Source organism: Oryx dammah, unplaced genomic scaffold, assembly GCF_014754425.2.
Source record: "Oryx dammah isolate SB20612 unplaced genomic scaffold, SCBI_Odam_1.1 HiC_scaffold_23, whole genome shotgun sequence".
NCBI lineage: Eukaryota > Metazoa > Chordata > Mammalia > Artiodactyla > Bovidae > Oryx > Oryx dammah.
The window spans coordinates 71,318,247-71,330,378 of record NW_024070207.1 but is presented as its reverse complement, the minus strand read 5'-3'; the positions used below and the strand labels follow the sequence as shown (position 1 = coordinate 71,330,378).

General features: G+C 50.6%; 1 protein-coding gene across 6 annotated transcripts; it reads right to left on the bottom strand.

Annotated features, from left to right (window-relative positions):
- Positions 1-1,836: 1,836 nt before the first annotated feature.
- On the bottom strand, positions 1,837-7,191 carry CITED1 (Cbp/p300 interacting transactivator with Glu/Asp rich carboxy-terminal domain 1). Of its 6 annotated transcripts, none has more exons than XM_040265694.1 (4): positions 6,882-6,981; positions 6,523-6,541; positions 3,018-3,142; positions 1,837-2,444 (listed from the first exon to the last, which is right to left on the bottom strand). In XM_040265694.1, the coding sequence occupies exons 3-4, from the start codon at positions 3,075-3,077 to the stop codon at positions 1,917-1,919; spliced, it is 588 nt and encodes a 195-aa protein (XP_040121628.1). In that variant the 5' UTR covers positions 3,078-3,142; positions 6,523-6,541; positions 6,882-6,981; the 3' UTR covers positions 1,837-1,916. The 6 variants fall into 6 exon arrangements, with proteins under 6 accessions (XP_040121628.1, XP_040121629.1, XP_040121625.1 ...); XM_040265695.1 differs by having other exon boundaries at positions 6,888-6,976; XM_040265691.1 differs by lacking the exons at positions 6,523-6,541; positions 6,882-6,981 and adding an exon at positions 7,054-7,191.
- Positions 7,192-12,132: the final 4,941 nt, after the last annotated feature.

Below are 12,132 nucleotides of genomic sequence, written 5' to 3'. Positions count from 1 at the left end.
AATCCAGCCATCCACCTTCAGTGGGATCATTCTAAAAATCAAAGTTGGTTAAGTCTGCTTTCTTACAAATTTCCAGAGAGACTCCACAAACCACAGGGATGGTGGTACCAAGGGGAAAGTCACGCTCCCAGCTTGGCCTAGAAAGCCCTTTGAGCCCTGCCTGCTCACAAACCTGCTCTGGCCCTGTGACCCTGCTTGCTGAACTCCTGTTTCGTAGCATGTGCAGCCCCTTTCATAAACATGCACTTACATAACAGCTTTCCCCCTCACTCATTTTTTCCTTGGTTGACTCTGCTCTTGTTTTTAAACCCAGTTGTTTCTGTGGGTAAAGTCTCTGTGTAAAGACATACAGCAAGGCCATCAAGGATACACCACAAACAGATAAGCAGTTGCTACCTCTGTGGAGGGCAAGAGGCAATCAGGATTGAGGGAGAGAGCTGGTCAAAGGGTATTTTGGCCTTATCTGTAGAGTTTCTACTTTTCACAAAGAGATTGGATCATGTATTTATTACTTGTGAGACTTGAAAACAAACAAATGAACTAGTTCAATACTAGGAAGCCTTCCCCAGACTTCCCAGGGAGATGGAGCTGTTTCCTGTTCTGGGATCGAATAGGATGCTCCCCTGTGTTATAGGAAATACTGTTTTATGTAATTTGTTGATGCCTTTCTCCATCTAGATGGGGGACTCCTTCAAAGGTACTAACTTTAACTTATGCTCCTGGTGCCTAGCAGAGTGCCTGAACCAGAGCAGATGCTCAGGGAATGCTGAATCCAATGCCTTGCTTCTCTTGGTGGGCTCCTTTGAAAGCATTTGCTAAGGGACGGGACCCATGCTAGTCCTAAAAAGCTGATTAGTTTTCACAATGTCCATGGAAGAATGTTTCCAGGAGTCTAAAATGTGGGTAGAGGAGTCTCTAGACTCTGGGATTGCGTCCATATGAGGACAGGGCTGGATTGCACACCAGCGCCACAGCCTGCTCTCCCCTCCCCGGCAGCCCAAGGCTGGGATCCAGTTCAGTGCTCCGGTTTTGTCACTTGGAATTCTTCTAAAGCCACTGCCTCCTCAGCAGTTAATCTAAGGGCAACAGACATATCCTCAAAGGTTGACCTTGTTGAGCCCAGCACTGATCTGTGTCTCTAAGATGGAGAAGCCAGCCCACAGAAACAAGCTGTCCCCATACAGTGTGGGCCAGGGCGGCGAGAGTTAGGGGACATTTAGGCCTGCTCAGAGTGTCCCAGGCATGGAAGTGGGGGTTGTGCAACTGTCTGAGGGACTTCAAGTCATCTAGAATCTCAGTTTAATGGTCTGTAGCTTTTGCAATTCTCAAGAGAAATCTGAGCTCCCAGGTCATAGGCTCCTTCTTGGGTCATACCTACTGCCTTGGGCCAAAAGGCAAAGGAGTGGCCTTAATGCATCAACTGGATGGGGGCTAGAGAGTAAGTGGGGTGGCTCTTGAGTTGGTGAAACATGTGCCCTGTGGCTAGGGCAACCTTTTAGACTTGGATGTACAAGGTGAGGAGGCTGTAGAAGGGTCTGGATCAGTCTTTTTTCCAAGAATGCTCCCAACCAGCCCCTGTCATCAACCTTGAATAGGACAGTGTTCCTGTGGTCTTAGGACACTGAGACTAGGTACTTGGGCTCCTGAAGTAGGAATTCAGTGAGTAGCATCCCCCACCACACTCCCGGCCTCCCGGTCTTTCCCTTTCCTCCCACCGAACCAAGTTCCCTCCCAGCTATCCACCGACAACCTCATCATGGGTCTCATAATTGTTAAAAGAACATTGGACCGTGCCACACCCATTTAGACCTCAATGAAGAACACCTCCAGTAGGCCCATCTCTTTGTAAGTAACTTTTATTTTTATTTACAACAGAATTGGTGGCTTTATTCCTCCATCTTTAGGAACAATTGGCATCAGCTGCCAGATGGAAAGTCTGCCGTGAAGTCAAACTCATTCTGCCCCAGCCACAGCTCCGGAAGCTCATTGGCCCGGTCCAGTCCCAGTTCCACCACCAGCGACATCAGCACCTCTTCATCCACCGGGTCTGAATCGATGATGGCAGGGCTCTGGGCACCGGCAGAAGGAGAGAGTGATCCCGCCCCCCCCGCCTGAGCCCCAAAGCCCCAGTTTGGCAGGGGCTCTGCCTCTCCGGGTTGGCCCGGAGTGGCAGCAGCCATCCCATGATACTGGCTATTTAGTTTCTGCAGCTGCATACTGGCCAGCAGGTGAGGGGCGGGGTGCAGGTTGAAGGGTGGGGGCTTAGTGGGAGGGGTGGCAGTAGGAGAGCTTATTGGAGATGGAGATCCCGAGGAACTAGTGGGCGCCCCACTGGCCTTGGTTCCATTCGAGGCTACCCCGGGGTAGTGCAGGATGGCCACCGCTTTGCGATCTTTCACCCCCAGGTTAGAGTAGGCCAGAGAGTTCATCTCTGGGGTGGCATTCTAGAAGACAGAGAAAGGCACAGCATGGTACCCCTGCTCTACATTTTGTTCCTCACCATTCATCAGGCCTCAGAAGTGTTTCATCGGGGGCTAGTGGTGGGGAGGCAGCAAGAAGGCCCCCTAGAAAGGTAGGCTCCTTTCCTAGTTCAAGCTGGGCTCAAGTATTCTTTTGCCACTGGCCCCAAGCACTGTGTTCAGGTCTAAGTCTCCATGCTGGACACCCACCATCTTAAAGGAGTTCACCGCTTTCATCTCCTCTCAACTCTCCCTTCAGCTCACCATTCTACAAAAGGGGTCTCACTTCCCCCCTCTTAGTCTCACTTTAATCCATTGAGACAGTGGAGTGATCTTTTCCAATTCTGCTTCTCTCTCTGCCATCTTTCAATACCCCTAGTGGGTTCCAAGTGACCACATTTAGGAAGAAGCCATTTTCATTCTCCCCTGAGAAAGCTCTGCTGTCTCCAGTCTACTAAAGGACACCAGACACCACAGCCAGGAGGACCTACCATGTGGCCCCAGACCACGTCATCTTTCCCACTCCAGTGCCTCCATCTGTAAAATGACAAAAGTTACCTCCTTCACAGGTGAGGTGCCACCCTTGACATCAAGTGCAGGCCTCGACATAGTTGGCATTTCAGAGTCTTGGCAGAAGTTGGATAAATTGGTGGGAGGAGATGCTGCCAGCTGGAGCTGTTGTGCTGTATGTGAAGGAGAAGTGGTAATAAGGGCAAAGGCTTTATTGACCAAGAAAGTAATAGCAAAGCCTGAAGCTGGGCCATTCCACACAGCTACAAGGCAACGATGGTGATGGGTTAGAGCCAAGACCAGAGACTACCTGAGCAGAGGGTCTCTGCTGGAACTTTTGCCCGAGGTGGGAAAGGTGCTTGATTTGTCCAGGCGCTGCCTGGACACCCAGCTACCCACATCGCCAAGAGAGGACAGACGTGACTGTTTCCTCATGCAAGTGAGGTCCATGCCACCAGCGCAGGGAGCACTCTTTCTGATTCTAAGGACAACAGTGTCCCTGAGTACACAGCACACTGTCTCAACTGGCCACTGGCACTCAGGCCAGAGAGCTGTGGTCTCCTTTGGAACTGGGAGAAAGTGGGAAGGAGTCAGGGTGAGGACGACTAAAAAGCTGGTGGCTGCCACCCAGAGAAAGAATAGGTCCCCAAAGCAAATGTCATGAGGTCCAAAGTTCTGCCTTAGGCATGGTTTTGTGTGAGAGAACTGGGCTGATTACGGTAGTCTGGGGGTTCTGAACCAGCCAGAGAGCAGCTAGGGATGTCTCAAGTTCCTCCACACTGCAAGTCCCCTCCAAGCACTTGGCTTTCCCAGGACACCTGCTCTGAGCCCAGCCACACTCATTTGTAGTGGCAGGTAGGTATAATTCTTCCCAGAGGGAAACTGAGGCACAGAGGTTCCATGGATTTCCCATCAGGTGGCGGTGGCTCTGGGAGTAGGATCCAGCACTCCTGTGCCCACATGCCTCATGTGACCACTGGCTAAGATATCATACCTAGAATGATTCAAATGGCTTCTGAAGAAATTATCCCCTAGTTCAAATGCCAAAGGAATAAGATAAGGGGATGAGGGGAAAAGAATCTCGCCAAACCAGAAAATATTTTTTAAAAAATCTCTAAAAGCTCTTATTTTCCAAGAAGCTTTTTTTTAAAGCCCCATATATTCTAGCCTTTATGATGAATTAGAGATGTAAAAATTTACATTTGTAAATACCTCTTGGCCCAAAGAATCTTCAGGATCTTAAAAAGTCTCTAATCTTTCCAACAAGGCTAGAGTTCTCTGTGATACTTCCCTCCTCTCGGTGGTCATTAAGAATCTGCTCAGACACTTCTAGAAAGTGGCCACTTACTACCTCTCTCATCTTTGCACCACTTCCTGGTAGGGGAGGGAGGCAAGAAAAATAGAAAAAGGAAGAAGGGGGAGAAGCATGAGAAAACAATCAGTTGCTGGGTCCATCACCACTGCTTGATTGGAGCCCTGTTTCTTCTGTGAGGCAACCCCAAAATATTTCAAGCCAGTGACCACAAGACAAGGAATCTAATTCATGTCGTCTTCAAGAGCCCTGCACCTTCAATATCAAGCAATTTTCATGTCCTAAGAAAAATGTCTGGGTTGGGGGTGGCTGTCCATCTTTTCTTGTTTCTATCCAGCTTTTCTTCTTTCTTTATGCTACCTGTTACCTGAACTATATATAAGGAAAAAAAAACCCACAGCAGCAAAAACAAAAGGAAACAGAAGTGGGGCGGGGGAGAAAGAAGAAAAACAGAGAGAGAGAAGGAGAAAAAAATTATGTTCCTGGGGAAGACCATTTTACCACGTCTCCCCCTTCAGGCTGTTGCACTCCCTTAGGCAGGACGCTGTTTCCATTCAGATCTGTTGCCTCCCGTCGCCGCCTTCCCCTCCACCAGCCCTGACCCTCAACCTGGGTCTATGCTCGGTAGGTGCTCAGTAAGTATTGTTGAATCCGTTTAAAGAGGTAACCACATTTCGATCGGAATCCTTACCCTTGCTTCCCCGACTTTCTGTCTCCCCTCTGCCACCCAGCCCATTCGAAGATAAAACTTGGCAGCGAGGAAACGTCCCAGCTCACTCTCCAAGCCGCGAGCTGACCACTGCGAAACGGCTGCGAGAGGCGGCTGGGCAACCCAGAGCAACAAGTGCCTCCTCGCCCGCCGGTGCCTCGCTGGCCCCGGCCACCAGTTCCCGGTCCCGCCGCCCGCTCTTCGTCACAGAGTTTCCCGTGGGCCAGAAGCCCCCTCCCGCCTAGATGGGGATGGGAAAGGGAGAGGAAGAAGAGAGAGGGCGAGAGGCAGGTAGGGGGGGCCGCGTCTTTGACCTGTTGGGGGACCAAAAGTTAAAATGGCACCAACTAGATGGCTCCATTTCGATTGCTATTTTCTCACTCAGGAGAAATTTAAAAATCCAAACTACTGCGACTTGACTTGGATGCGATCTAACCAGGCTAGTCAATTTCACCACCTGAAAACTAAAGGCCCGATGTTTGCGGACAGCTTGGCCGCCCTCCTCGCCACATCCCAGGTGGAGCCGCCGGAGCTGAGGGCGGCCGGGAGCATCCCTGCACTGTGGAGAGCGAGCACCCGGGCCACCAGGGCCCCGAGCGTCAGTTCCCGCGAGTGCCGTATCAGGAACCGATAGTGAAGACGGGATGGACAGGCGAGGTCTCGGCCTCCCTGGCGAGTTTGGGGCCCCGCAGTGCTGCCGCGCGCGGGGATGCACTCCGGCGGCGCGGGCTGCGGCCACTCCCGCGCCTCACCAACACATGAGCGCCGGCTGAGCACCCGACGCGGCCGCGGGCTGAGCCTACCCCCGAGCCAAGTCGCCTGTGGTCAGTGCTATCACTCAGCTACGAGAAGAGTGAGAGAGGTTCAGTAACTTGCCCAAGGTCACAGCGCTAGAAAGTGGCGAGCCGGGATTCGCAGCCAGATCTGTCTTCCTCCAAGTCCTGAGCTCGCTGAGGCTGGGACTCCGTGAGCGGCCCAGCCCAGCCACTGGCATTTATAGGCAGAGGGGTGTGTGCGTGTGGGGGCGTGTGTGGAGGCGTGAGTGTGGGGGAGAGCAGAGGTCGACTGGGCAGTGAAGGCAAGTTGCCCGAATTCGCTAACTTCCATCCCTCAATTCCGCTGAACTCGGCCCGAAAAGCCCCTCTCGCCTTCAGCCCCTGAAGGAAACCTGAGCTTTGTGCAGCCCTAGAGCCGGAGCGTCCAGATGCGGTCCGGGTGATTAGCAAAGTCGGTGGAAGCCAAGCTGGAGAAAGCGCGGGCGCGGGGAGAAAAGGTGCTGCTGTCTCCCGGGGAGAAGCGGGCGCTCGGCCCGGCTGGCCGGCAGACGGGCGCGCTGGCGAGCGAACCGGCACGCTGGCTGGAGGGCGGGCGGGTGGCGGGCCCTCCGCTCCCAGCAGAGCAGCTTCCAAACAGAAAATAAGTCCCCCAGAGCCCCACAGCCAGCCCGGCCCCCGCTCGCTCCCCGCGCCCCCTCAGCTGGAGTCCCCGGCCCCGCCGCCCAGCCCAGCGCCCTGCCGGGCGGCCCGGCTTACCTCCGCGAAGCCGCCTGCCCTGGAGAGAGGGAAGCGCGGAGCCCGGTGAGCCGCGGGCGCAGCGGCGGAGCCCCCAGCCCCTAGCACGCACGCCGCCACCGCCGCTGCGAGCCGGTCGCGCTCAGTGCCACCCGACCCCGGGGCGCCTGGGAAAAGCCCGCACCGCCACGCCGCGCCGCGCCGCCGCCGCACCGCACCGTGCCGCGCCAAGCAGCCCCAGCCAGCGCCCGTGCCCGCCCGCCTGCCCGCCCGCAGCTTCGGCGCCTGACTCCGGGGCGGTGGCGGCCACCGCGCTCCCTTCCCGGCGCGAGGGAACCGGCTCTCAAGCCCCCATTGCTGCCCGGAGAGCCCTGACGCACACGCACACAGCAGCAGGCTGGCCTCGGCTAGGAATCCCAGGAAGGACAGACCCTTTCCCCCCCTTTTCTCTCTCCCCCCAATTTCCACGTCTTTATAACCGGCTCAGGGCATTATTAGCACATGTCCTGGCTCGTGGGCGAGTTGGTGGCAAAATCTGAACTGGATACTCACCCAAGGGCCAGAGCGGGTGCTGCGCCTTCTTCAGCCCTTTTTTCCCCCCTTGCCAGAAACTACCCCTCGCCGGCTGTCTGTGGGCGGGCAGCCGGGCGGAGCGAGCCTCCTCTCGGCAGCTCAGCGGTGCCCCTTCTGCAGCTATGCCGCTGGGACCATTTTATAGCGGCGGCTGGCGTGTGTGGCCCTTTAAAGGCGCTCGAGCTGGTGCAGTCACAGCGGATCGTGTGAAAGCGAAGGGCCGGCTGGGGAACGGAGTCCGAGCGGCCCCGCGGGTCCGCCGGCGCCGGGGACCGGTCACGGCTCCCGGGGTGCAGCTGGCGGGCCCAGGCCGTGGTCGCCCCGAGCCCCGAGCCCCCAGCCGACGCCTGCGTTTCTAAAGCAGGAGGGGGCCCGGGCCCGGGGCACAATCTCTCCCCACCGCCCTGCATGGACTTGCCCAATAAATTCCACTTAGTAATTTCGCTGAGGCGAGGGAGAGCTGTTAGTATCTGTTTTCTGACCTATATATAGAGGGTGGTCAGAGCGGGCTTCAGGGGGTTTGAAAGGAGAGTTATGGGCTCAGGAAATGACCCGGGGGAAGGGGACACACACACACGGGACGGGGCCCAAGGGGCACAATTTGGGTTTTGTGCGGGGCTTTCTAGGAGCCTGTCTGCCCGCTTTGGGCTGCATCATATCCCTGGTTGAAGGGCTGAGGCTGAGGTGTCCCTTTCCCCTTAAAGTCGCCAGATTCCAGACAGAGCTTCATGGAAGCTGGCTGGCAGCAGTGATTTATTTTCCTCGAAGATCTGAGCTGGGATCAGTTTCAAGGGATTCTCTCCTGTGGGCTGAAGGAGGCTGGCAGGTTGCTTCGTGGCGATGGGTCAAGGATCGTGGGGCCAGGTACGGCTCACAAGGCACAGCCAAAAGGCCCAGAACAGAACACAGAGTAGGAAGAACTTGCCTGGGGGCTCGCAGGGATTCCTCTTGCCTTCCCAGTATGCCAGGTTACTTTATGATCATTATATAATCATTCCCAAGTAAAAAGAATAACATTTTCTATTAGGAGCACATCTTTCTTGGGTTGGGATGTTATCTTACAAATCTTTTCGTTTAAGAGGTTCCAGTCTTCTCCTTCATTTTAGTTCGTGCTTCTCTCGCCTCTTCCAGGAAGGCTACCAGGATTATTACCCTTCTAACCGAACTCCCCCCTCCCCTTTTTGGCCCCTTTCAGCAACAACTACTCCATTTACAGTGTTTATAAAACAGGCTCCTTTTTAAAAGTCCTGATGTTAAGAAAAAAGGGGGCAGGGAATGTCATGAAGTCGTTTTCACTATGTATGTGTTCTGTCTTCTTAATTGGATTTGAAGACCTAAAGGTCTTTTCCTTTCCTTTTCTTTCTTATTCTTTTTTTTCTTTAGTACCCCAAAGTGTCCTGCATTTGCTCTTTGAACAAAGTTCTGTTTGTTGATGGACTGACCGGCTCACTGACGTAAAGATGAGGAGCAAACAGAGGGACAGATCAAGGCCCTTCTTTGGCGCCTGGAGGAAGCGGGGCGAGGGCTCTGGACGCCAGGTAAACTCATTCCCCAGCCCCCAAAGCTACCTTGCCTGTCTCCCTTCCCCTCACCCTGAGTCAGCTCAAACCCCAGTAACAACCGCATCCCACACACCATCGTCTCACTTTCTCGCGTTGCACAAAAATCTTAGGTCGCGCCCAGTTTCCTTCTGATAAAAGGCGGCATCTGTCGGGACCCTAAAACCTTATGAAGTTTGCTTGTGAAATACACCCTCAAGGTATCTTGGTATTTGCCTGACCTAAGCGACCCCGGGCTTTCGAATTGTGTTTTGCTAATTTGGACCTCCGACCTACCCTTCACCTCAGTTCCTGCTCGGGAGCGAGTCTGGAAACCGCGGCGGCTTCTCCGCGGCAGGCTCCGGATCCGGGAGGTTCTGGATCCGCCCTCCATCTATTGGATGGCTCCCAGGTCAATTGTTAGAAAGAGGCATATGTTCATCTCGGCTTCTGGAGTGTCTCCGGAGCAGTTGCTCAACAGCCAGCCCCCTCCCCCATCCGGACCATTGAAGGGCAGAAAAAGGAGCGCCCTCGGCCACATTTCTCTATGCCCACATGCCAGAAAGTGTCTCCCCACTGGTGACTTCCTGTCATCTCCGCTGTCTACCTCCTGGGGAGCAGGATAGAAAAGGGTTTCGAGCACTCAGCTTTGGAGCACAACAGCCACCCCTTTCCTTTGGGGGGTACATGGAAGGGGAGGTTAGTTGCAGAAGCCGCGAGAGAGCAAAGGAGACATTTGCATTTCTCTGCAAATATGCCCCGGATCACTGACTTCCCAGTCGGCTCCAGCCGAGCTCAGAGCTCTCCACTAAACTCTTATCTTCAACTTGGCAACTAGACTGCGAGCTCGCATGCGGAGGAGAGGACAGGGATAATCACCCAGCAAGAACTTTCTGTGCGCCAGCATTGGACCTGGCCTGTTCCCATCCATTATCTCATTTAATTCCCACGCCCTGTGAGGTCGGGTTTACCAAAGGTGAGAAGGTGTCCCAGAGATTTGCCCAAGTTCACACAGCCAGGAGGCCAGGCATTTGAATCCAGGTTAAGCTAACTGCAGAATCCTCACCTTCACCCTTGCACCTTGTTGTTTGGCAAGGTAAAGGGACATCTAAAATGTGGTCAAGAGTACAGGTTCAGGGGCCAGTCTGCCTGGGTTTAAATCCCTGCTCTGCTATTTACTAACTGTAATGAAACGCGATAGCTTCATTCTTTAGGCCTCAGTTGGCCTCAGTTTTTCTCATCTGTTAAATGGGGATTATAATGGTAGCAACTATGAGGGCTTGTTGCAAGGATCAACGGAAAAGCTTAAGTTGATGCCTGCTACGTAGTAAGTTGTCCACAAATGCTGTACCTTCTGATTCTTTTCCTTTTGCCTCCTAGTTCTGCCTCAGCTTACATACTTCAGGTCCAATAATACTGACTGATAAATTTAAAAACCAGGCTGTGAGGGGATGAAGGAGGTCTATAAACACAGGCAGGGGAGGAAGAGGAAAATGCAAATTTGTTCTCAGAATCCCACTTTTCAGAACCAAGGGCTATCTGAATCTTATGACAGGAGTAAATTGAGGACCAATAAAAGATGATAACTTTTTACAGGACAGTCTGTACGCACAGAGTGGTCTCTAGAAACATATATTCAATAAGTGTGTAGAAAAGTTAAAAAGCACATGTTACCATGTACCTTGCAGGATCTCAGTTCTCTCACCAGGGATGGAACCCAGGCCACAGCAGTGAAAGGCTGGAATCCTAACCACTAGGCAACCAGCTGCTGCTGCTGCTAAGTCGCTTCAGTCGTGTCCGACTCTGTGCGACCCCATAGACGGGACTCCCCCAAAAGCAAAAGTCTGTGTTCAAGAATGTTTTGAGCAGAATTGTTTGTAATAATGAAAAATAGAAAGCAATTTAAATGTCCATGATGAGAGAGCATCTTTCAGTACCTTAACACTAAAAAAAAAAAAAAAATCTTGATTTCAAAAACTTTTATTCATGGAAAAATGTTCACAAAAAATATTAAATAAAAAATACTGGGTACAAAGTTGCATAAATATGATGCCAAGTTGCAAAGGGCATGAAGAGCAGAAAATTAAATAGTCACTATGTTTCCAACCATGTATAAATATGGACAATGAAGCAATGGTCAGGAAAACAAACCAACAGTGTCAGTGGTAGGATTGTGAGGTATTTCCCCCCCTCTTTTCTCTGTTACACAATATGTTTATATTATTCTTATAATTAAATATAAGTTTATAGTTAATAGGCTGCATAAACAGTGTGCTTCTACTATTGTTAAAACTATTTGTGCATAGAAAAAATATTGGAAGAAAATATACCAAAATAAGGACTTCCCTGGAGGTCCAGTGGCTAAGATTCAGGGGACATGGGTTTGATCCCTGTCTGGGAACTAAGATCCCACACACTGTAGGGAAAGGCCCCCACAAAAAAGTGTCTGAAGGAAAAAAAAAAAGTAGAAACAAAAACAAAATACCATATTGTTAATAGTGATTAAAATTGAGTGGTGGGATTATGCATGATATTTAAAAAATTTTTTTTCTGCCATAAGATTATATTATTTTCTCCCATAATTTGAAAATCTTTGTAATTTTAAAAGTGCATAATCAGTACAATCTCACTGGTGTTAAAAGTATGGCTGTAAATTGAAAAAAATGGGAAGGAAATATATTAAAATATTAAGTTTTTATATTAAGTGGTAAAGAATTATGGGTAATTTCTCCTTTTTTCTTGATTTTTCAGTAATGTGATTTTATTACTTTTATAATTAAAATAAAATGAATACGTACAAATGGCATAGGATCCGATTTTTGTTTAAAATGTGTATATGTGTGTGTGTGTGTATGTGCATGCGCATAAAGTAATAATAAAGTACTCCAAAACGTGGTTGTCTCTGGGTGGTGGGGTTATGGGGTGATTTATGTTTTCTCTCTCTTTCTTTAAAAACTATACTTTATTGACGTATAGTTAATTTACATTGTGTTGGTTTCAGGCACACTGTTTTCTCTTTTATACATGATTTCATCATTTTCCAATTTTTTTTTACATCTCTCATGTATTATTTTTTAATTCTTAAAAATATAAAAAAAGAATTCCATACTGAAGTATTTATGGGAAGAAAGAGCATGTCTGGGATTTGCTTTGAAATATTCCAGTGGGGATGGGAGAAAAGTGGGTGGGGATATAGAAAAAATAAGATAATTGTTGAAAAGGGTACATGGCCTTCATTATAATGTTTATTTGTGATTATATTTGAAAAGTTCCATAAATACTGTTTAAGAAACATTCTCATATCCATTATTTTTTTAATCTTATGACAACCCTATGGGGTTGATTATCTCCATTTTGTAGAAAACTGAGATTTAAAGAGTTGAAGTCACTTGCCCTACATGTCACACAACTTGAAAGTGAGAGAGTGGTCTTGACTTGGGGCTCCTCACTCCAAGCCCAGGGATCCCCACCACATCCCAGTTGCTGCTTTTTTTTTTTTTGGCTGCACTGGATCTTTGTT